At 42.5% G+C, this 25,511-nt stretch overlaps 1 protein-coding gene across 1 annotated transcript in view; it reads right to left on the bottom strand.

Annotated features, from left to right (window-relative positions):
- Nucleotides 1–953: 953 nt before the first annotated feature.
- SPTLC1 (serine palmitoyltransferase long chain base subunit 1) overlaps nt 954–25,511 on the bottom strand; it is a 143,746-nt gene continuing 119,188 nt past the window's right edge. The window contains exons 13-15 of the mRNA XM_030193599.1: nt 11,822–11,939; nt 9,672–9,745; nt 954–1,737 (exon numbers count right to left, since the gene is read on the bottom strand). Of these exons, the coding sequence (XP_030049459.1) occupies nt 1,644–1,737; nt 9,672–9,745; nt 11,822–11,939 (286 nt within the window). The 3' untranslated portion in view covers nt 954–1,643. The remainder of the gene's footprint in view (nt 1,738–9,671; nt 9,746–11,821; nt 11,940–25,511) is intronic.

Below are 25,511 nucleotides of genomic sequence, written 5' to 3'. Positions count from 1 at the left end.
AAAGGGAAAAGGGAGAGCAGGAAGAGAAAGGGAAAAGGGGGAGGAAGAAGAGAAAGGGGATGGGAAGGGTCGAGAAGGAAGGAAGGAAGGGAGAAAGGAGGAACCAAGAAATGTGAGACAGGAACGTGTCTGAAGAAATGGGCAAGTGATAGGACAAGGGAAAGGAAAGGGGACGGGTACAGCAAAAGGGAGAGAGGAGGAAGGGAAGGGAAAGTGTAGGGAAAGAAAGAGGGAGGGAAAAAAGGGGAAAGACAAAAAGGAAACGGGGAAAAAGGAGAGGAGGGAGGGGAGAGAGAAAGGGGAGAAAGAGGAAGAAATGGGATAGGAAGAGGAAGCAAGAAAATAGGACAAGGAAAAGGGTAGGGGAATCAAGATAGAAGAAAAAAAGGAGGAAAGAGGTGGGAGAAGGAAAGGGGAGGGAAAAGGGAAGGGGAAAGGGGGAGGGAAGAAAAGAGCATAGACGGATTAAAGAAAATGCCAACATAAGAAGTGTTATTGCTTTCTCTCTGATTGAAAGGTTTCATTGTTTGTTGAAAGACTTCATTTTAATTTTAGATACTGTTGGTTTTTTTTTTATAATAGCTTGCTAGTTACAACATTGAAAATATATATGTGTATATAAGTTTGAAGGTTATAATTACTTGGTTATGTTGATTTAATTTATATGTAGTTTTACTGTATGTAATATGCTTTGTGGTTTTTAATTTGGTTTAAATCACTTTAAAACTTGTGATTTGGTTATATTAGGTGTCCACATACTCACCTGTGTACTTATGTGTGTGTTTTATCACCATGTCTATTTGTACTTGCAGATCTTTTGACTCTTGATGCAGGTATCGCAGCTGAAACAGTCTGATCTCTGTGCCATCTAATTGTGGTTTTTTTTTTTTTTACTTTTTGCTTAATAAAGGATCTTCCTAGAGCAGAAGTCTTAGCCTCAAGAAACACTTACAAAAGATGAAAACATAAGTTTATTTAGAAATAAAAAAGCACCTCTCAATATTTAATGTCACACTGCTGGAATAATTGAATATGGCTAGAAAATACTACAATCCTTTAATTTAGCATTTGCCTGGTTAAAGGAAAATGTAAAAGCGGGGGCGGAGGGGTGGGGAGAAGGTTGGAATGCATGTGTGTCAAAATAATGAAGACATTAAATACATGTTTAATACCAGACATTTTACAATTATATGCAGTTTTTCTTAGTGTTTTAATAAAATCGTATCTGATACAAAGACTCTAAGAAGAAAAACTGAAAACAGATGTTTTCAGACTCATCCAGGAAATGGCCAGAAGAAAACCTCAAGCCTTGATTATTTTTCTTTACATTGTTGAAGGAAAAAAAAAAGGCATCTAAAAATACTAACGTAAAACAAAGTTTAATTTTAACAAATCAAAAAAAGTACAATTCTAATGTAATTCACACAACATAATTTGGACATTCCAAAACTCATCATTCTGCTGAACAGCTCTCATCTTTGGAATAGATCCAATACTGTTTCTGGTAAGCAGCGGGACACACTCTGCTTGATAAGCACGCTGACCTGAGCTTCAGTTCCCTCTGAGCAGAAGCCCAGTCAGCTAAAGCAAGAAATCAGATCAATGTGCTCACATTGTTAAGTAACATATGTCCAAAAGCAGAGTTAGCTTAGAATGAACTGTGCAGCCTGCTTGATGGTCGATGCAGCTGTGTTTAGTTCTTCATCTGTTTGTTCCACTGTTACCACTACCCTAATACTGTGGAATACAAAAAGAATAGGAAATTATGTTAGGATTCTTTCAAAGAATGCATAGGTGAAAGTCACATATAGGAGTAACCTAAAAACAGAGTGCCATGTCTTCAGCCCAGAATGTTGTGATATTATTCTGACTGCCTGGTGTGACTTGTCTTAAAGAGAGGCTTATAATTGATTACTATTATTTTTAAACATTTGGTTACAGAGTTTTCTCAAACCCTTCTACTCCAGAGTTTCCCAAACTGTGCACTGCAGAAGGAGATGGGATAAGGGCACGCGCATTCTGCAGTGAATCCCAGGCCCTGTAAGAGACTGCAAGAGCAGAGAATCCTGTCCCCTGCTGCAAAAGGTACTGCAACTGCACCCTTAACAGTGCTGCTCCTGCTTCAATGGGTCTGAGGCAGCTATTCCCACATGCTGCCTCCTGCTCACCTGGGGCAGGACACGGCAAAAGGAAGGCTTCTGGGTTAGCAACAGGCACCATGTGGGAATCGCTGTCGGGGACTCTTTGAAGCAGGAGAATTGTGGGTGGGGGAGGGAAGGAGAGATGCTGCAGGAGGAATGAAGGGCATAATTGTTGGACATGGGCTGGAGGAGGAGGGCGAGATATAGCAAAGGGGTGGAGTCTTGCAAATGGGGGAGGAGGGAAGGGAGAGATGCTGCATGGAGAGGGGAGAGGGACCGGAGAGGGGGAAATGTTGACATGGGCATGGAGGGAAAAGAGAGATGGTGCATGGGAGAGAGGGAGAAATATTGGATATGATGTGTGGCCGGGGGGGGGGGGGGGGGGGAGCCATAGAAACTTGTGTGGCCAGGGGAGTGCCACAAATTATTACTCGTACACAAAGGGTGCCATGAACCGAAAAAGTTTGGTAACCACTGTCCTACTCATTCCATGCAAAATATAAAAAAAAAATGATGGTTCCAATGGTTTGTGCATAATGATTGTGCCACTGGTTCAGTTATGCACACCGTTTTGGCCAGCCTGTGGAACCACTTAACACATTTACTAAGGGGAATATTTATTAAGGGGCCTATGATGGGGTATACAGAATACTGCCCCCTCACCCTTAAGGATAGTCTCTCAGATAGCCTGAGCCATCTTAAACCCATTAGTCCTGCCCAGGGAGAAAATGAGACAGGAGAGATGGAGTCGAAGGTACAGGAAAGACTCTGTTGTGGGATCCAAGAAGCCCCACTTGTTTCCAATGTGGGAAAAAAGGTCATATAGTCCGGGACTGCCAAGATCCAGCCAAAGACAACATGGATGTAAACATGGTAGCCCCACAATAATGCAATTTTATGTAAGTTTCCCCTCTGGGGAGCAGAAATTGTGTGATACAAGCTGAATTAGAAGGGCAATCCTGCCAAGCCCTAGGCAGTATCTGACAGCTCAAGTATCCCTTAAAACACCTTTACGGCAAGCTCAGATGGAAGTAGTGGTCTTGCTTGGCTAACTTACCCAGTAGTTTTGTGCCAGGATTTCCCAAATGTTGGCACCATTTGGGCTCAGTTGATCGCTGGCCACCTTAAACCCATTGGTCCCGCCCATGGAGGAAGTGAGACAGGAGAGGTGGAGCCGAAGGTACAGGAAGAGGAAGAATAAAAGATAGGGCCAGACTGGGGTTAAGGGAGGCCCAGGGAAGGAAGAGTTGAAGTCCTACCATATGCCTCTACAACTTATGTCTAGCGACTGTGACTTGGCTGAGGTAAGCCACTTTTGATCTGAGACTTGTGAGCCTTGCCCTGAGGTCTGGCTAGAGCCAGATCTGGAACTCAAAGAAAGAGAATATTTGGGGCATGGCAGCCAACAGCCTCAGACTGTGGTTGGGTCCCGACAGCCACAGGCCCTGATTAATACTGTATTCGTTAAACCAGAGACTTTTCACCTTTAAGATCTGTAGTTAATGTGGCTTAATGCAGGATTTTACCATGTGCTAGCTAGAAGTCTTATGCAACAATCAGTGGAGACATTTGTACTAAATTTTTTTTTAATTAGCTCACAACGTGGGAGCACTTAGCCAGCTAGTGTATGGTAAGTATAATGCACTAACTGGATATTTCCAGGCCAATTCCCCACCTATGCCATGTCCTGAGAAAGTCTGAAAAATTCATTAACATGTGGTTTACCGAGTGATACCAGGCAACTATTGCAAAACAGCTTAATATGGTTGCTCATTAGCCTGCTTTCATGCGTTAACTGTGTGTTAAGCACTTAACATATATTAGTAAAAGGGCCTCTAGGTTTGGTTAAAGGAGCTAGCATTTTACCATGTGTTAAACATTAAAATAGCCAGTATGGTAACAATCCCATGCTAGTTGATTAATGCTGGTAGGGGCAGAGATTAACCACAGAGGGATCCCTCTCTCTGATCACCAGAAGTCAACTCGGCTCAAAGGGGACTTGTGGATCTAGAGGAACAGAGTAGGTGTGACAGGGGCAAAGTGGACAGTTAACATGTAGGTCATGACTATGCGTTAGCTGTCCTGACTGACCATAGTGCTGCTGCAAATACCGCCAACTTCAAGAGGAGGTAGTAGGTACTGCAGAGCTATTGGCAGTCTGATAGTGCTGCTGCCTTGGACCACTTGTCCTTTAGGCTCCCCCTTCCATCTTCCTACCTAATGGTCTTCCCCTGATCAAGTTCCTCCCACCCAATCCCTTTCCAAAAATCAAGACCCTCCTCTCAACCCCCCCCCCCCCCCCAACAACAAAGTGACCTTTGAAAATCAAGAACACCCTATCTGGGCAGGCACCCCTGTTCAAGACCAACCACCTAATTTCGACTGTTCTCCCACCCCAACTCCCATCCCTTCAGGCCCTATTGAGAACCCCTGGGACTTTCCCAGGGGGCCATCAATGGTGGGCTAGTTTATGTTTATTCATGATTTTGATATACCGCTAAGCAGAATCTGATGGGTCCAGGTTCACTGATAGCCACTGACCTCTAGTGGTAGCATAGCCTCCTGGGCTATCTTGCACTGTATGTAGCACAGTGCCTGTATGGTAAGTGACTGGCCTGTGTGATAAACGGAAGGCATGCCCTCTGCATTTACCACATAGTCGTCACAATCTACCTTAATTTTTCAAATTAAGGCACAGTAAGTGCAAAAGCTTACTGCACTTTAGTAAAATTAGCAAATTGGAAGAAGACTTACAACCTCTCTAAAAGGGGCCCCGTTACTAAAGGGTTGCCGCGTGGCAACCTTGACCTACCGCCGGGCCCAATGCGGGTGCCGGTGGTAGTTCCACCCCCAGCGTGTGCCATTTCTGATGACAGTGGAAATACTTAAAAAACATTTCTGCAGGGGGTTACCCGGTGGAAATAGGCCATATCACTGGGTAAGCAAGAGAGCCCTATTTTGCAGCAAGTGCGAACTTACTATACAGCCATTTCTTTTTTTGGCCTTTTACCCACTGCGGTAAAAGGGGCCTTGACATACGACAAAAATAGCCGCTGTAGCTATTGCAGGGCCCCTTTTACCGCAGCTTAGTAAAAGGGCCCCTAACTTTCCAAAGAAGGGATGCATGACATACTACAAAACAAAGCTATCGCCCACGCACTGTCTTCCCACAGAAAGAGTTAACTGCCTTTGGGCTACTGTTTGCTCTGCTCTGCTCTGTTCTGGACCCATTCCTACTCCACATACCAACATTAAAATAGTTCTCACTTTAAAACAAAAACAAAACCTTTGGTATCTTCTTTCTTCTTCTTTTTTTTTTTAATAATACAAAGCAAAATATTTACAAAGCAGAGGAATGCAAGAGGAAATGTGGGAGAGTGATATTACCCTAACTAGGCTGTCTGTCCAGTTCAAACTGTGACCTCTGGGGCACAGTAATGGCCCCAGTCTTGGGCTTAAAGTTTATTTGTACAAGATGAAAAGGGAATATCATAGAACTGAATTCTGCTGCCCTGTTGTACTTTCAGTCGTGAAGCTACTGAAAAACTCAATTAGCATAAGAAAGTAATCAACTGTTGAATTTAATTGATGTTAATAAATTTGATCAGTAGGAGATGCAGCTGTGGAGAATAACACAAATCGAAAATGAACACTTCCATACAACTTAATCCTACTTGTGCTGAAACAGAATTATATATTTGCTATTGTATACTGCCTGAAATCCAGCGAATATAGACAAAAAAAAAAGACTGGGATTAGAAACTTAAAGGCTACCTATTTTTAAAAGTAACAGTGTTTGAACTATTTATTTTTATTACATTTGTACCCTGCGCTTTCCCACTCATGGCAGGCTCAATGCGGCAGGCAATGGAGGGTTAAGTGACTTGCCAAAGTCACAAGGAGCTGCCTGTGCCGGGAATCGAACTCAGTTCCTCAGGACCAAAGTCCACCACCCTAACCACTAGGCCACTCCTCATCTATGATGACTGTGTTGCCTCTGAACAGGAAAATTTTTAACAGGCATTGAATTAAGGTACTTTAGTAACAACCATAGACGAAGGGGTCCTTTTACTAGGGACCACAGCATAGGCCTCACTGAAGAGGCCACTAAAATTGTTTACTCCTCTCTTGTGGGAGGGCAGCTGCCAACAACACTAAAAAGAGCTGCAATGTGCCTACTACTGTAAAGAGCTCACTGGACCAGGACAAGCTTGAAACTAACATAAGCACTGCCATATTGGGACAGACCAAAGGTCCATCAAAGCCCAGTGTGCTGTTTCCAACAGTGGCCAATCCAGGTCACAAGTACCTGGCAAGGTCCCAGAACAGCAAAACAGATTTTATGCTGCTTATCCTAGACCATTCTCTAACACTCCTTTCTCTGGCAACACTTACAGAAGAGACAGTCTGTATTCAACTGGACGATTGACTAAATGAAAGTGGCTGGCTAGACCCATGTCAATCTGGCTTCAGACCTGGATACGGAACACAGAAAGGTCTTATGTCCCTTTTTGATGATCTGCACAGAAACTGTGACAGGGGATCTGCCTTGATACTAGTGTTGCTGGATTTCTCATCAGCCCTCACATAGTGGATCGTAATATCATGCTTACAAGGCTGGCAGAAACAGGTATCAGTAGTACTGTATTTAAATGGTTAAAATCCTATTTGTCAGACAACAATCAGTTCTGTTCAGCAAAAACACATTTATTTTGTTACATTTGTACCCCGCGCTTTCCCACTCATGGCAGGCTCAATGCGGCAGGCAATGGAAGGTTAAGTGACTTGCCCAGAGTCACAAGGAGCGCATCATTACCTTGGGCACTGAACTGTGTGTGTGTGTGTGTGGGGGGGGGGGGGGGGGGGGGGTACCACATGGATCCATACCATTTCCTATTTTACTTAATATCTACCTCCTCTAGCTGAGCTGTTGTCGATGGGACACAAAATTCTTATCTATGCAGATGATATGCAACTCATACCCAGTGAACCAAATCTACCCACAGCTCTGAGTGTGTCTGTCTAATCTCAACTCAGGAATGGGCAAATCAAAGGTCAACAGTCTTGGGATACTACTAGACTCATCACTCACTCTGATCCTGCAAATTCAAACAATCTTTAAAAATTGACTATCATCTACGGCAGCTACAAAATGTCTTTTCAATATATGGAGAGAGAAGTCTAACCACAGTGGTTCATACTATGATAAAATCACGACTAAGACTACAGTAATGCCCTGTACACTGGCCAAACCATTAACTCCAACTAATTCAGAATGCTACAGCACGACTGCTAGAAGACTGCAAGCAGTGCGACATCATCACACGCTTCCTGCAAACACTACACTGGCTACCAGTACCTTACAGGGCTAAATTTACAACTCTGTTTGATTTTCAAGTTCCTCAGACAAAATCAGCCAGAATACTTAAACAATAAGTTAGCCCTTTCCTCACGTTTGAGACCTCTAAGGTCTTTTCCAGGAGCATCACTATCTGTACCCTCGTTAAAAGAAATTGTACAATGTGATACCCGCTAGTGAGTCCTCGCAAGTAGCCCCCATGAAATGGAACTTACTCCCAGAAGGGCTGCATCTAACTCGAGACTGCCTGTACTTCAGAAGCAGGTGAAAGACTGGATGTGACTGTCTATACACTCATTCTGTACCTAGACTAGCTTGCTACACACACTATAACTTACAGCAGTTCCTCATATCTTGTTTAACTGTTCAGAGAACTTGCCTTGAGTTTAACCACCCATCTATTTATCCAAACTGACTCTGTTCTATTCATCTTGTCCCCATCTTTATATCTGTACTTGGCCCCTTGGCTACATGGCAAGCTATATTATAGAAAAGCATTAGCATCATATCTGTGTTATTTGAATGTTCTTCCATGCTATCTATTATAATACTGTTTGTATTACACTGACATATATCATATTTCTGTTAAATGTTCTACAGTGCTGTTAAAAGCATATATTTTTGATATTGTTTCATGTTAGTCCTATTATTAGGTTTCAATTTGCTGTTTTCAAGTTTACCTCATTTATTGTATTAATGTTTATATTTGGTCATTTTACTATTGTTATGCCGTTAACAAAATAGTAAGCATAATGTTAAACTCTACCTGCTGGACAACGCCCAGGGTGAATCTCTTCATAAAGGTGGTTAATAAATCCCAGTAAATAAGGGGCCCTGTTTACTAAATTGCACAAAGGGAATGCTAGAGATTTAAGTGCACACTAAACACTAGTGCATGCTAAATGCTAAGACACCTATATATTCCTAAAAGGTAAGAACTGTGATGGGTGAAACAAACTCACTGTGTTGCGCTGTATTATTAAACAAGTTTTATTATCTAAACTCTTCAAATTGTTTCTTCAAGTTTTACATTTTTTTTTTCAGTCCAGTACATTTGTTTCTACTTGAATCAGATTTTTTAGTAGTGGCTGTATCTTCCAAGCACTATTAATTTAAAAAAATATATATATTTTTCTTGTTGAATTAAACTAGGGGTGTAGTTAGGTGGGGCCACGGGGGCCTGGGCACCCACAGATTTAGTACGGGTCCCTGGTTTTGCTGGCGGGGCTCACCAACCACCACCAGCCGAAGCCTTCTTTAGGACCGGTCTTCGGCGTGCCGCGTTCGCTGCTGATCTGTGCTTTCTTGAGTCCTGACATCTTGCATGTTCCTTTAAGTGAAACTGAGCAAAGGTACCTTGCGGCAATAGCGGCGGGGTCAGAAGTGGCGGGAGAGGGGCGGTGGCTGGGGGAGGCGGGCTAAAATGTGCCCCCCCCCCCCCCCATTTTGGGCTCTGGACCTCCCCTCCCGCCGAGGTCTGGCTACGCCACTGAATTAAACATTTAACTTTCTCATATTTCCTAATTCATTTTATTTTGAATTCTTCCTTTCATCTTATAATTTGCCAAGCACTTTATTGTGAAAGTACACAAAAATCATAAGTCTTAATATCTTTTTGATAAACCATTTCTAAAACACACCTTTAATACATGCTTTTCTGGACAATCCCTACAAACACCCTTTTCCCTCATTATTGCTTACGGTTATTAGTTTAAAAAAAAAATTCCAGTCAACATTTTTTCAAGAGGTAAAGTACGGTAGAACTTCACAATTAATGGTATGTCACACAGCACAGTAAATAGTAGGGATGTGTATTCATTTGAAAACAAAGGAAATGTCAACATTTCCATATCATTGCATGTTATTTTTAACCCAAGATGCAGAAAAATACCCCCAAATTTAAGTTTTTTTCTGTATTGTTAATAGTGCACAGTGTTTGAGAAATAGTGCTTACTATTGACAATATTGCTCTCAAAATAAAAAAATCCTGTAAATGACACAGGATAAACAATGAAACATTTTGGCCTAGGTAAAAGGCATTCAGAGAGAGAGATGCAGGCAAGTATTCAATGTAGTCTTTTTTTTCTGAACAAACTTTCAACTGTATTTTACTGTAATTTAAATATTTTTCCAATAAGAACAACACAGCAGTAACAAAATGTTCTACCAACCTAGGGGGAGGAAGAATTTTCTCTTCTTTTTCCAAATAGCGAGCCTGAGTTAATGCAATTTTTCTGTCCATGCACTGGAAGAACAGATAAAGTCACTTTACATAACAGTAAAAATATAATGCACTAGTTAAAGTTACTTCTGCAATCATAAATACAACATTAATATACTAGCCGTTGAGCCCATTAAAACGGGCTATTGGGTCGCCACTGCCCCCTCCCCCCGAGGTCGCCGCTGGCCCCTCCCCCCCGAGTTCGCCGCCGCCGCCGGCCCGTCTCTTCGCTATTCAACTTACATCTCCGGAGCAGGTAGATCAGCTGAGCTCCCGTTGGCCTTCCTTCTCTGCCTGTGTCCCGCCCTCGTGTGGCGTAACGTCGGCGAGGGCGGGACACAGGCAGGGAAGGAAGGCCAATGGCAGCTCAGCTGATCTGCCTGCTCCGGAGATGTAAGTTGAATAGCGAAGAGACGGGCCGGGTGGTGGGGTGGCGGCGACTCTGGGGGGGAGGAGGAGCGGTGGCGACCTCGGCGGTTCCCTCCCCTTCGTGCAGTTTCCCTCTCTGTCCCGCCCCTCCGTCATCACGTATTGACGCGGGGGCGGGACAGAGGGAAGTCTACTGCGCATTTGCGAGTGAGTACGGTCACTCGCCGTTTATATGTTTGATAAAGGATTCAAATCAGCCATCATTAACTACACACCCATATATGTTATAGCCAAAAAAGAATCGGAAAAAGTGTGTATGAAAAAGATGGGAGGAAAAGGGAGATAGAGATAGAAGGGTTTATTTTGAAGTATCATTATTTTTTTTAAAGAAACTTACTATAATGTAAAACTAAAACACTGTCATGCGCAATACTGAGCTAGAGCTGTATGGTGCCATTCAGATGAGGTTCTGTATCATTACAGGTAAATTATTCTGTCTTCTTAACAGATGGGATACTCAGAAGTTGAATTTTTTTTCCACTCACAAGATTAACTTTGTACTCTGGGAACTGTCAAGAGTTGGCATCCAGAAACCAATAAACTAGAACTCGAGCTAAAAATGTATCTGTATTCCCACTATTCCTAACTCTCACTATCTGGAAAAGTCCAGTGGCCCAGCTCTTCTGTAATCCACTGATCCAGCTATTCCTCCTGCTTGGCTCTCCCTTTCAGCTTAATTGTACTCTGGGGTGCACTGTAGATAAAGTCTACAGAGTGCCCCCTGTACCAAACTGCCAGTCTGCGACTGGGACCTGAAAGAGAAGAAAGGGTCTTGATGACCATGGTAGCCAGGTTAAGAAAAGCTCAGTAGAGTTGGATCTAACTGTGGAAGAAAGCAAGAGGGGAAAAAGAGAAATGCCCAACAAGGAGAAATTCCATTACATGAAAAATTTCTTTTGTCCAGAACGGCCTTGGTACAGATCAGTCCAGATAAAAAGTACAACAGAAAGCAGACACTGGAGGTCCAAACGGTTCTTTTATTCTTACAGTCTGTAAGAATAAAGCAACCGTTTGGACCTCCAGTGTCTGCTTTCTGTTTTTCTTTTGTCGCTGCTAGACACTCAGCACTTCTTTGCTATTCCAATCAGATAAAAAGTAATACACTATAACACAGTAGTACTTCTTTTTTTTTAATCAAAAGTCTTTATCACACCACCTGCAAATAAGTGTTTCAACATAGCTTCCATTCACCTTCCATATGTTAAAGTGCTATTCTGATAAAATCTGCATTGAATTAAACAATCTGTCAAATACTTTTTTCTTCTTTACAATAAAACTAATGCTGAATTTGTCAAAAGGCATCTAGGGAATGCACACAAGTTAGAGAGCATTTTTTTCCTAGTGTAATGTTTTTAGCAGATTTACCTCTCAGGATATCCAAAATAAACATACATAAATCAAATTTTCATGTGCTGCCATTGTATGCAAATCTTTCTCATGCATATTTATTGTGAATACCTTAAAACCAGACTGGAGACAGGGTTACTGAGAAATACTATTCCAGTATACAAACAACTGAAGTAATTCTATTTGAGATATTACTTTAGTTTATCTACCAGCAAAACTGACACGTAAAAAACATTCTCTTTGAAACAAGTTAGATTCTAGCTAGCTTATTCTAAAAGAGAAAACATGCATTTCATTTGTCCAAACATAATGTTCACAACTTACATAATCTACAATTCCCTGCAGTAACTTCACATCTTTTTCTCGGGATCCACTGCTCTTTTCCAGCTGTAGGTGAAATGCTGGAGAAAATGATTCACCCGCTAAACGCAGACCAGAAATGCTGAAACAACCAAATGTTTGATGTTTATACACATATACAAACATATTCAAGACTATTTGATATTCCTTTTGAACCGTTTATGAACCATGCATTTGTATAATTATACAAGGCCCAAGATGTAAAAAAAAAAGAAAACACAAACCAGCTCTCAAATCAAATAAAACTGATAAACAATCCATAAATGCTGACAGTTATTTTTTTCAGATGGTCTACAGATTTATATTTGAAAAATGCGGCACAACTTTATATGTCACAAACCTGCCAAGTCTCCTGCACCGAGTGGGAGACTCCCGCTTTGGCGGGTCATCTCCTGCACTCCAGCTCAGCGCTGAGACACTGCCACCACCGCCGCCGCTGCTGCTTCTCCCGATGAGCAGCAGTGATAGCAAAACAGCAAGCACGGGGCCACAGCCCTCAGGCATGCGCTGTTGGTTCTGCTGGTCTCCTACCCCTGGTGACATCAACTTCCCATTCTAGGGCAGCAGGCAGGCAGAGCTGACAGCACATGCCAGAAGGTTGCAGTCCCGCGTTTGCTATTTGTTGGTTTACCACAGCCGCTGCTGCTCATCGGGAGAAGCAGCAGTGGCCAGCAAACAGAAGATGCCATGTTAAGAGGGAAGGAAAGGGAAGGAGAAGGGGAGGGGGTGTGGAGAGAGAGTCAGGAGATGATGGACAGAGGGGAGGAAAAAGATAGAGTGGGGACCATGCACGGAAGAGATGCAGAGAGAGAGATGAGTGGAAAGATGGGGACAGAAAGCGGGGACATGGATGGAAAAGGGCTGGAGAGACAGAGATGCTGTGTAGAAAGATGGGAAGAAAGGGGGAGACCCTGGCTGGAAGGAAGGAGAGAGAAACGAGAGATGATGGATAGGAGGGAGAGAGAAAAAGGGAAGATGCTGGAAGGATGGGGACAGAAAGAGGGAATAAGCTAGAAGGATGGGGACAGAAAGGGGGGCAACGCCGGATGGGAGGATGCAGAGGGAAGACACTAAAAAGATGGGGAGAGAAAGAGGGAAGATGCTGGATAGAAGGGTATAGAAAGAAAGACGGGACGCTGGATGGAAGGATGCAGACAGAAAGAGGGGATGACACTGGAAGGGGAGAAAAAGGGAAGATGCTGGATGGAAAGGGGGAGTCACCCGGAGAAGGACTTTTGAAGAAAACACAAAGCTAAGAGATTTGGGTTGACTCTCCTGGACACATGTATGATTTGTTTGCATTCAAAATAACGGGCTGGAACTTATGTTGTCTTATCAGTTCCACTAATTAGATACAGTACATTGATGAGAAGGATTGGTGGACACATAGAATAATACTTAAAATTGAGATTGATTTATTGAATCGTGGAGGTTTTTTGAAGCTAAATGATGGTACGCCGAGCTCATGCCTTATAATTTCACCGAGAGGTGGTAGGCTGGGCGGCGACTCTGAAGCTTTTTTCTCCACTTATATATTATTTGCATTTTAGGCTGCTAGTTCTATGTGATATTCACGATACATACACACAGGTAATGTGAACCTGGGTTTGATTTTCAAGTATTTATAAAAGGAGCTCGAGTGCAATTTATCTTTCTTCAACCTCCATCCCCCCCCTCAGACTGGTCTCGCTCACCCCTCTGCACCCCCCTCACCATGGTCTGGCATCTCTCCCTTCCTTGCAGTCCTGTAAACTTTATGTGGGTTTCCGGCAGCAGCAGCATGAAGACAGGTTACTTTCAGCCAGTCCCTGGGATTTCTCTCTGTCATGTCCTGCCCACAGGAAATTGCATCAGAGGAGGTGGCATGACAGATAGAAAACCCAGGGGCTGGCCGAACAGCCTGTCTTCATGCTGCTGCTGCCAGCAACCCATGTAAAAATTTACAGAACCGTGGGCAAGGAGAAGAGAAGGCTTAACCATTGGCCAAGGTGAGGATTTGGCACCCTGAGCTAGTGCTCACCTGGTCCAGTGGTTAAGCCGGCCCTGACTTACCCAAACAATTTCAGCTTTAAAGAAGCTACTCTGAAAATACTGTTGTTTGGTTTTTGCCCCTCCCCTTTTGCTCTCTTGTAATATTCATTGTTGCACTTTCAATAACAATGCTCCAGCTGAAATGGGATATTTCCACGTCTATATATAAAAACTATATACCAGCATAGACAAGACTATAACCAGCAATGTTAGGGGACTTAAATTTACATACTCCTACTTCATCAGCAACTTAATTAACAAATCACCAGTCTAGCAGCAAGATGGGGGCTATCCAGTCTTTTGCACTGAGTGTCACATATTTGATTATCTCTCAGTTGGTGCACTTGGTGCAAAGAGCTTCTAGCACTCAGGGGCAATCCCTGAAGGATAGATTAGCAGATTTGGAGGAGCTGAAGAAACAGAGAGGTATAAAAATGAGGCCTACAGAGACATAGTAGAGAAATTCCACCTCCAGTTTGGCAACCTCTGTACTGCCATGGAAAACAAAGATCACCTGAAGGGAGATCACCTTGGAGAGGTAAGAAGTGATCCTGTAGCCAGGACCTCCCCTCCAAGGGATGGAATATCCCCTTGCATTAAGGATGTGTCTCCAGGGGCTTCTGCCCAGAAAGGAAGGGCTGGGATGGCCATTTTAGTAGGAGATTCAATCATTAGGCATGTATACAGCTGGATGACTGATGGATGTGAGGATCACTTGCCTGCCTGGTGCAAAGGTGGTGGACCTCACACGTCAGCTAGATAAGATTTTAGACAATGCCGGGGAGGAGCCAGTTGTCTTGGTACATGTGGATACCAATAACGTAGGAAAATGTGAGGTGGTGGTTATGAAAGTCAAATTGAGACTCTTAGGTAGAAAGCTAAAATCTAGAACCTCCATGGTAGCATTTTCGGAAGTGTTCCCCGTTGCACACACAGGACCCAGGAGACAGGTAGAGCTCTGCAGTCTCAATGCATGAATAAGATGATGGTGCGGGGAGGAGATTTTTAGATTTGTCATGAACTAAGCAACATTCTGGGGAAGAGGGATACTATTCCCAATGGATGGGCTCCATTTTAACCACAGTGGAACCAGGCTGCTGGCATCAACATTTAAGAAGGAGATAGAGCAGCTTTTAAACAAGAAACCAGGGGAGTGCTGACAGTTGCTTAAAATCACATGGTTCAGAACAAGGTATCTTGGAAGGATATCACCAAGACAGTGAAGATAGGGCATCCTGATAGTGAGGTTGTAATAAAAGGCCATAGTAGACCAGGTGCTTTTAAATAAAGAACAGCCTGACTTGAATGATTGCAAATTATCACTGTCACCTGCTGAGCAAGTTGTTAACGGGAACAAAAAACACTGTTTGAAGTGACTGTATACAAATGCTAGAAGCCTAAAATATATGATGAGAGTTGTAGAATATATTACACTAAATAATAAAATAAATAGGCATCTGTGAGACCTGGTAGGAGGAAGACAACCAATGGACACTGTCATGCCAGGGTATATATTATATCACAGTGATAGGGGTGGATCAAATTGGTGGAGGGAGTTATATGTTAAAGAGGGCCTTCAATCAAATAGACTAAAAATTCTGTAGGCCATAAAATAAATGTTAGAATCATTATGGATAGAACTTCCATGTGCAAAGGGGAAAAGGATAGTGACAGGAGTGTACTACTTTTTGCCTGGCTAACAAGGGTTAGCAGAAATTAGGGAAGCTAATACACTGGGTAACCAGAATAACAGGTGATTTCAATTACTGGAAAGTCAAGCACTAAACTAGCTTGATAAGGAGCCTATCCAGTTTTGCCTACACCAATAAAGCTGCAAAACTAGGCATGGAGAAAAAACAGACCTCAGAAATATAGGTTCTCTAAACCTGCTTTCATACTTGTGCTGAAAATTAGGGTCTAATTAATCAAAAGTCAACCCCCACCCCCCCAAGAAAAAAACCTACATACAACAGGACTGTAATTTTCACAACACACACACATAGTAACATAGTAGATGACGGCAGAAAAAGGCCTGCACGGTCCATCCAGTCTGCCCAACAAGATAAACTCATATGTGCTACTTTTTGTGTATACCTTACCTTGATTTGTATCTGTCATTTTCAGGACACAGACCGTATAAGTCTGCCCAGCACTATCCCCGCCTCCCAACCAGCCCCCCCTCCCACCACTGGCTCTGCCACCCAATTTCGGCTAAGCTTCTGGGGATCCATTCCCTCGGAACAGGATTCCTTTATGTTTATCCCACGCATGTTTGAATTCCGTTACCGTTTTCCTCTCCACCACCTCCCGTGGGAGAGCATTCCAAACATCCACCACTTTCTCCGTGAAAAAATACTTCCTGACATTTTTTTTGAGTCTGCCCCCCCTTCAATCTCATATCATGCCCTCTAGTTCTACCGCCTTCCCATCTCCGGAAAAGGTTTGTTTGCGGATTAATACCTTTCAGATATTTGAACGTCTGTATCATATCACCCCTGTTTCTCCTTTCTTCCAGGGTATACATGTTCAGGTCCGCAAATAAATTGGGATCTCAGCTTATAATCGAGTGGGCACAATACGGTCCTTTCTCCATCCCCTTGCGGTGACTGGCATTTTTCTTCTTACCGGTACCTCCTGGACACTGCAGTTGATGCTATTGCAGACACTGAAGTAAATGCAAACGGTCCAGGGCCTTAAGCATCTGCACATGCTCAAGGCCTGCCAGCTCTTCAGGGCAGGTGCCAGTAGGCCTCAAGCATGCATAGATGCTCAATGCTCCAAACCGGCCCTGCTTGCAGATACTTCAGAGTCAGCAGCAGGGTCCAGGTGGTACCAGTAAGGGGGGGGGGGGGGGGAGAAAAGAAGGAGAGAAATGTCAATGTGTGTGTGAGAGTGTGTGGGAATAATGATAGGAGAGGGAGAGAAATGACTGAGGGAAGAGAGAAGTGTTGGTCACCATGGGAGGCAGAGAGGTAGGAGCAGGGAAAAGGGAGAGAAATGCCAGTCACTGCAGGAGAACGGAGGAGGGGGGGGGGGGGGGACAGGAAAGGAGAGAAATGCTAGTCATCACAGGGGAAGGGGAGGAATACTTCAATATAAACCTTCAGTTTATATTTGAGTTAACATTGCCCCCCTTTTTTTGTAGGGGAAACATCTTGGTTTATATTCGAGTATATATGGCATATATTTTTATTTATTTATTTATTTATTGCATTTGTATCCCACATTTTCCCACCTATTTGCGGGCTCAGGAAAAACATAAAATATTATTCAAACATCAAGTGCACAGACAAATTATTATTATTAGCATTTGTATAGCGCTACCAGATGCACGCAGCGCTGAACACCTGATACAAACAGACAGTCCCTGCTCAAAAGAGCTTACAATCTAAATAATACAGACAGACAAGACAGTTACGGGTGAGGGAAGTAATGGGAGCTATAAAGCAGCAATGAAAAGGTGGGTTTTCAGCATAGATTTGAAAACAGGTAGAGATGGAACTAGACGTATAGGTCCAGGAAGTCTATTCCAGGCATAAGGTGCCGCGAGAGAAAAGGAGCGAAGCCTGGAGTTAGCAGTGGAGGAGAAGGGGGACGACAACAGAGATTTGTCCAGCGAGCAGAGTTCACAGGGAGGAATGTAGGGAGAGATGACAGTGGAGAGGTAATGGGGGGCTGCAGAGTGGATACATTTAAAGGTCAGTACGAGAAGTTTAAACTGAATGCGGAAGCGGACAGGGAGCCAGTGAAGTGATTTGAGGAGCGGGCTAGTGTGGGTATAACGATTCTGGTGGAAAATAAGTCGTGCCGCAGAATTTTGGACAGATTGGAGAGGAGAGAGATGGCTGAGCGGAAGACCAGTGAGAAGTAAATTGCAATAGTCCAAGCGAGAGGTGACAAGGGTGTGGATAAGGGTTCTGGCAGTGTATTCAGAAAGGAAGGGGCAAATTTTGCTAATATTGTAGATAGAGAAACAACAGGTTTTGGCGATCTGTTGAATATGCGCAGAGAAGGAGAGAGAGGAATCAAAGATGACTCCAAGGTTACGAGCCGAGGAGACAGGGAGGATGTGAGAGCCATTAACAGAGAAAGGGGGAAGAGGGGAGGTAGGTTTAGGGGGAAAAATGAGAAGTTCAGTTTTGGACATGTTGAGCTTTAGAAAGCAGGATGGAAGCTGAAGAGGATTCACTAGAGTGAACACTGAAAGAACGAAGTGAGAGGTAAGAGAAGAACCAGGAAAGAACAGGGCCCTGGAATCCAAGCGAGGACAGCGTATCCAGAAGTACAGTGTGGTCAACAGTGTTGAAAGCAGCAGATAGGTCAAGAAGGATAAGGATAGAATAGAGACCTCTGGATTTAGCCAGCAGCAGGTCATTAGAGACTTTGGTAAGTGCAGTTTCAGTAGAGTGAAGAGGGCGAAAACCAGATTGGAGTGGGTCAAGAATAGGTTGTGTAGAAAGAAAGTCAAGACACGTTCAAGTAATTTGGAGAGGAAAGGGAGAAGGGAGATGAAGCACATCAATTCAACTGCATCCTTTGAATCAATTATAAACGCCTGCATAAATGAAGCACTTACCTGCAAGGGTTCAATTTCCGATGAGCTTCATACATGCCTATATTTCATTTTTTTTCTTTCAATTATCCTAATATTGACTGAATAAACGTAATATCAGAGCATGCTAGGGAAGTAACGTTTCTTGATGAAATCAAGGACTGCTTTATGCAGCAGTTGGTTAAGGAACCAACAAGAGGTGGAACAATTCTAGACCTAGTCCTTAATGGACTGCATGATTCTGGTGCAAGAGGTAATGGTGCTAGGGTCACTTGATAATGATAATCATAACATGATCAGATTTGATACAATCTTTGGATTAGGTAAACACAGGAAATCCATTGTGTTAGCATTTAACTTACAAAGAGGAAACTATAATAAATTGAGGAAAATACACCCCCTCCCAAAGAAAAACAAATTTAGAAGAGCAACTATAAAGGTCAAAAATTTATATCAGATGTGGATGTTCAAAAATACCATCCTGGCAGCCTAGAACAGATATATTCTACGAATTAAAAAAGGTTTAAATAAGGCCAAATGACAGCCGGCATGGTTTAAAAGTGAGGTAAAGGCGGCTATTAGAGATAAAAGAACATTCTTCAGAAAACTGAAGAAGGATCCAACTGTAGGTAACAGGAAATAGCATAAGCAAGTCAAATGCAAAGCTCTGAAAAGAAAGGCAGAGAGACTTTGAAAACAAATTGTTTCAGAGGCAAAAATGCATGATAAAAATCTATTTTTAGTATATTAAATAATGAGTTGGACCGCTAGATGACCGAGGAGAAGGGGCACTTAGGGAGGGAGGGAGGACATGCCCATAGTAGAGGAATTAAATGAATTCTTTGCTTTGGTCTTCATTGAGGAAAATTTGAGGGAGATACCTGTGCCAGAAATGGTATTCAATGGTAATGAACCGGAGGAACAAAAATTGGAAATCACTAAATGCATTTCAACAGGTTAATGATTTTCTAAGAAATAGGTGTTATCGAGTAATTAAGTAATCAACTCTAAAAAGAAGAAAGTCAAATATTCAGACAAAAGCTAGAATGCAAAATATGATAAGACTCTCTCCTCACCCTCTGCTACCTATCAGTCCCTCCTCGATTGCTCATGTCCTTATATATTCTTTCCGCCACATCACTCCTTTCCTTTCTCCTACCAATGTTTTATCCTTTTGAACCCCTTTTGATGACCACCCTATTTTTGTTTTTGTTACATTTGTACCCTGCGCTTTCCCACTCATGGCAGGCTCAATGTGGCTTACATGGGGCAATGGAGGGTTAAGTGACTTGCCCAGAGTCACAAGGAGCTTGCCAAAGTCCACCACCCTAACCACTAGGCCACTTGTCCACTTCTGCACTCTCTTTTAATCTGCCTACTTTTTACCATAACCCATCCTGCTATTCCAAAGCATCTTGCTTCCAGTCCCTTCTGATTCACCCCAGCCCAACTCCCAGTGACTCATCTCCCTGGCATCCATTTCCATCTTTTTGCTATCTTTGTTCTTTTTTCCCCCTAGATTTCTTCAAGACTAAACACAATGAACTGGAGAAGCAGGATAACCTTTCCTCCTCCTTGCACATTTGTGCATTCTGTTAAATTTCACCTTGAACTCTTAAGTGAGATTGAAATTACTTCTAAAGATGTAATATCAGTAAAATAGACAGGCCCATGACCAGGGAAGGGTGTGTGTCAAGCATACAAGACCAATACAATATATTAATACATTCTACTGAATGTAAAGGGTTTAAAAATTAATTTATGATGTGCCACTTCAGCTTCCTGCAACTGTTATTTTGTTTCTATATTGTCATAGACCAATGACACTATGAAAACATCTGTCTGATATAGAACACATTGCACTGGCCGCAGATGGTCTGTTGCACAATTGCATTCCAACTTCTAAGCAGTGGTTAAAATACTAAAGACAAAGAAATGCATGTAATATTTCCTGGAATTCTTAAAATCATTAAATCAATAGTTAGCATTAAAAAAGCGCTTTATTTTAGTGTTCTCTAACTATATCTATAGATGCTACTTGCCTGTCACAAAACACTGATAAGAGGCCACACAGGAGCCCCAAACTCATGTGATGGGGTGGACCTCTGGTGATGGGGCAGCTACCTCAAAGATGTTGCCTATTCTATGTATTGGGAAATCTGCCCCTAGATATCCTGAAAACCTGACTGGCTGTGTGGTCACAGTAATTCTAGGATGCTGTGATCTGTAGGAAAGTTTCAAATTCTTTAATTTGGGTGATGGACATAACATATCTTAAACCCCACTGACCTGATTCTCTTTCTTCTAGATGTGTCCTTAACAAGTTAATGGTTCAAGTAGGAATGTATATGCATTCCCAATCGGTGTTGAAAAAGACAACTACTACCTAGAAAAGGAGTGGGCAAACCTTTTTACTCAGGGCCACATTTGTGGCTCTCCCCTCAACCTTGGGGGGGGGGGGGGGGGGGGGGTGCCTTCCAGTATGGGAACAGGAATTCCTCTCATTCAGTCAGGCTGGTTGCCTCAACGTTAAAAAAAAAAAAAAATGCAAGTATTTGTGTTGGTTATAAACTGAATTGATTGTCCTATGATGGGAAAGTAGTACAGAAAACATAAGAACAGAACAAAGATATAGTAACATAGTAGATGACGGCAGAAAAAGACCTGCACGGTCCATCCAGTCTGCCCAACAAGATAACTCATATTTGCTGCTTTTTGTGTATACCCTACTTTGATTTGTACCTATGCTCTTCAGGGCACAGACCATATAAGTCTGCCCCGCACTATCCCCCCGCCTCCCAACCACCAGCCCCACCTCCCAACCACCGGCTCTGGCACAGGCACAGACCGTATAAGTCTGCCCAGCACTATCCTCACCTCCCCAGCCCTGCCTCCCAACCCCGGCTCTGGCACAGACCGTACAAGTCTGTCCAGCACTATCCCCGCCTCCCAACCACCAGTCCCGCTTCCCACCACCGGCTCTGGCACAGACCGTATAAGTCTGCCCAGCCCTATCCCCGCCTCCCGATCTTGACTAAGCTCCTGAGGATCCATTCCTTTGGCACAGGATTCCTTTATGCTTATCCCACGCATGTTTGAATTCCGTTACCGTTTTCATTTCCACCACCTCCCGCAGGACGGCATTCCAAGCATCCACTACTCTCTCCGTGAAAAAATACTTCCTGACATTTTTCTTGAGTCTGCCCCCCTTCAATCTCATTTCATGTCCTCTCGTTCTACCACCTTCCCATCTCCGGAAAAGATTTGTTTGCGGATTAATACCTTTCAAATATTTGAACGTCTGTATCATATCACCCCTGTTTCTCCTTTCCTCCAGAGTATACATGTTTAGTTCAGCAAGTCTCTCCTCATACGTCTTGTAACGCAAATCCCATACCATTCTCGTAGCTTTTCTTTGCACCACTTCAATTCTTTTTACATCCTTAACAAGATACGGCCTCCAAAACTGAACACAATACTCCAGGTGGGGCCTCACCAACGACTTATACAGGGGCATCAACACCCCCTTTCTTCTGCTGGTCACACCTCTCTTTATACAGCCTAACAACCTTCTAGCTACTGCCACCGCCTTGTCACACTGTTTCGTCGCCTTCAAATCCTCAGATACTATCACCCCAAGATCCCTCTCTCCGCCCGTACCTATCAGACTCTCCCCGCCTAACACATACGTCTCCCGTGGATTTCTACTTCCTAAGTGCATCACTTTGCATTTCTTCGCATTGAATTTTAATTGCCAAACCTTAGACCATTCTTCTAGCTTCCGTATGTCCTTTTTCATGTTTTCCACCCCCTCCGGGGTGTCCACTCTGTTACAGATCTTAGTATCATCCGCAAATAGGCAAACTTTACCTTCTAACCCTTCGGCAATGTCACTCACAAATATATTGAACAGAATCGGCCCCAGCACCGATCCTTGAGGCACTCCACTACTTACCTTTCGCTCCTCCGAGCGAATTCCATTCACCACCACCCTCTGGCGTCTGTCCGTCAACCAGTTCCTAATCCAGTTCACCACACAAAAAAAACATCTCTCACCACCAAATAGTTTAAAGTCTCCCTCATCATCCTGAAATAAAAACCCACCCTTTCACCCTGAACTTACAAAACAAAAAAAAAAAAATTACAGATCAGCCAAAAGGCTTTATTATAATACCAAGTGTTATTTTTTCTTAACAGGAGGAAAAAAATCCTTTCAAAACATAAATCTGTTGGTAAAAGATTTTACAGTTTGGGACTGTATACTGAGAAAGCATGTGAACATGTAGACTGTAACTTCACTTGCCCTGGAACCTGAAGAAAAAAAATGTTATGATGAACAATTACAGACCTGTTAATCTGACCTCGATGGTGGGTAAACTAATGAAATGCTTCTAAAGCAGAGGATTGTGAGGTTTCTAGATTCGAATGGACTGCAAGACCCAAGGCAGCATGGTTTCACTACAGGCAGGTCTTGACAGACAAATTTGATTGATTTCTTTGACTGGGTTACCAAATTAGTTGGATATAAGAGGGGCGCTAGATGTGGTGTACTTGGACTGTAGCAAAGCCTTTGACTCAGTTCTGAACAGGCAACTGATAAATAAAATTGAGTGCCCTCGGTATGGGTCCCAAAGTGACTGACTGGGTTAAAAACTGGTTAAGTGGAAGGAGACAGAGGGTAGTGGTAAAGTTCCAATGCACAATAAAGGCAACTGTGTGTAGAGCCCATCTTCAAAGCCTTGCTCAAAACCCACCTCTTCAATGTCGCCTTCGGCACATAACCACCATACCTCTATTCAGAAAATCTAGACTGTCCCCACTTGACACTTCGCCCATTAAATTGTAAGCTCTTTTGAGCAGGGACTGTCCTTTTTGTTAAACTGTACAGCGCTGCGTAACCCTAGTAGTGCTCTAGAAATGTTAAGTAGTAGTAGTAGAGCTCTTCTGAGGTGAAAGCAGGATTTGGACAATCACAACCTAACTTATATATTTGGTTATTTTGACCCTCAAGAGTTGGTGTTTAAATCAGACTATATCAGAAATTATAACAATGAACTTCGTTTCTGCCAAAACATTTCCCTCACAGTATCACCTTTACAACTTCTGTACCATTAACTTTATATTTGCTTATGGCCAGATCACTGAAGACGACTAGTTGTAACTAGTTACACAAATAAGAATATTCAAAGTAAAAATCCTGAAAACCACACCTGCTTGTGGTTAGACTTTGACATCTTTGCCAAAAATTGTATTTCCTTGAACTATAATGTTTGTTTTAAGAGCTGTACTGAAAAAAAAATCCAAAAATGAACTGATGAAAAATCAAAGGCATTCTGTGCACTCTACTTCACTTTTTAACATAATCTGAAATCATTAAGCCCATATGAATACAGTGCTGATTAAAATCAAGCTCCCCTTGTATATTTCTTATATATTATTATATATTGCCCAAGCTTGTGGGTAATTCACATATCAAGTATGGACTCACCACATTTTTTCAAAAGGATTTTTTCCACGTTTCCCTTCTGAAAAATCTCTTTTGATAATAAGCATCATCTCTGTCATTCACACAGAATCAATAACTTCAAAGTTTCAAATTCACAGAAGCATGACCTTCTTTACATGAAACCACTCTGTTTTTTCTCAACAGAATCTGAAGGGGACTATATATATATATATATATATATATATATATATATATAAATAAAACTCCAGCTCTAGGAGGAGGAAAATGTTTTGGAACTAAGCTTCATCCAATGTGCCATAATGCTTTTTTCTAAGCATTCACACAATGAGAAGCAGATTTTTTTTTTTTTGATAACGTGGAATTTCTGCTACAAAGATGTGAGGCCTCTTGTCAAAGGTCTCTCAGAACAGAGAGCTTTCATGATGAGATCTTAGCCACCCAGTGGGATGCTTATTTGACCTAGGAGCAGAACAATGGAAATATCGTACTGAAAAACAGATGATTTTTTTCATATTCGGGGAAGCAAAGGAAAAGGACTAACACTGAACATGATTTGTTTCCATAATGAGACTGGATGTTTCTTATAGATTTTTGGATGATGATGACAGAAACAACATCAAACTTTTTCTACAACGTATTGTTTTTCACAATATTACGACACGTGTGTCAACAACACATCACTATTAAAAGAATGCTGTTCAGTTTAATTATATTATGATGACGTTTAGCCCTATTTTTATATATTGCTTCTAAGATAAATTGATATATAGCTAGTTATTGCATGACCTGATGGTTAATTCAACTGAAAATGTTGAAGAAATATATTAATCATGTTGACGCTTTCTGCTACATTTAGGTGCAAAGAAGAACCATGGCTCCACTGGTGAAGGCAGCCTATGAACCGTATTTATATGTTAAGTTGGTGATCAAGACAAAGGTTGGACTCTTCATGTTTGTTGTGCATCAATGTGCAGTCAACCTGAGAGTTTGGATCAAAGCTTCATGGCCAAGCATGCCATTTGCTGTCCCAAAGATATGCAGAGTGCAGAAAGATTACGTTACAGACTTATTTCTGTTTGACATGTGTTTCAGGCTTTTCTTAAAAAAACAAAAAGTCAGTGGAGTGGAGGAGTGGCCTAGTGGTTAGAGTGGTGGACTTTGGTCCTGGGGAACTGGGTTTGATTCCCACTGCAGGCACAGGCAGCTCCTTGTGACTCTGGGCAAGTCACTAAACCCTCCATTGCCCCAGGTACAAATAAGCACCTAAGCCGCATTGAGCCTGCCATGAGTGGGACAGCGCGGGGTACAAATAAAAAAAAAATAATCTGCCATCGGTTTTGCGACCAGTGCCATACGATGACAGTCTCCCTAGGCTGAAGCCACTAGAAAAGTGATGATGACAACGCAGTGAAAATGATCCAGATTTTCGGCCATCACAATGAAACAAACCTCATCTAATAACTTGATTTGAATTAAATGACTTGGACAGTGAAGTACACATTTCAGCCAAATCTTGCATGACAAATATAGCAAGGTTATATATTCTAATTCAGTGTTGTAAATTCTATTAACCCAATTTGTTGAAAAAAAAAAAGAGACTGACT

Source organism: Microcaecilia unicolor, chromosome 2 (genome assembly GCF_901765095.1).
Source record: "Microcaecilia unicolor chromosome 2, aMicUni1.1, whole genome shotgun sequence".
NCBI classification, from domain to species: Eukaryota; Metazoa; Chordata; class Amphibia; order Gymnophiona; family Siphonopidae; genus Microcaecilia; species Microcaecilia unicolor.
Note: the sequence above shows the minus strand (reverse complement) of the source record. Positions and strands in the feature narration are given on the sequence as shown.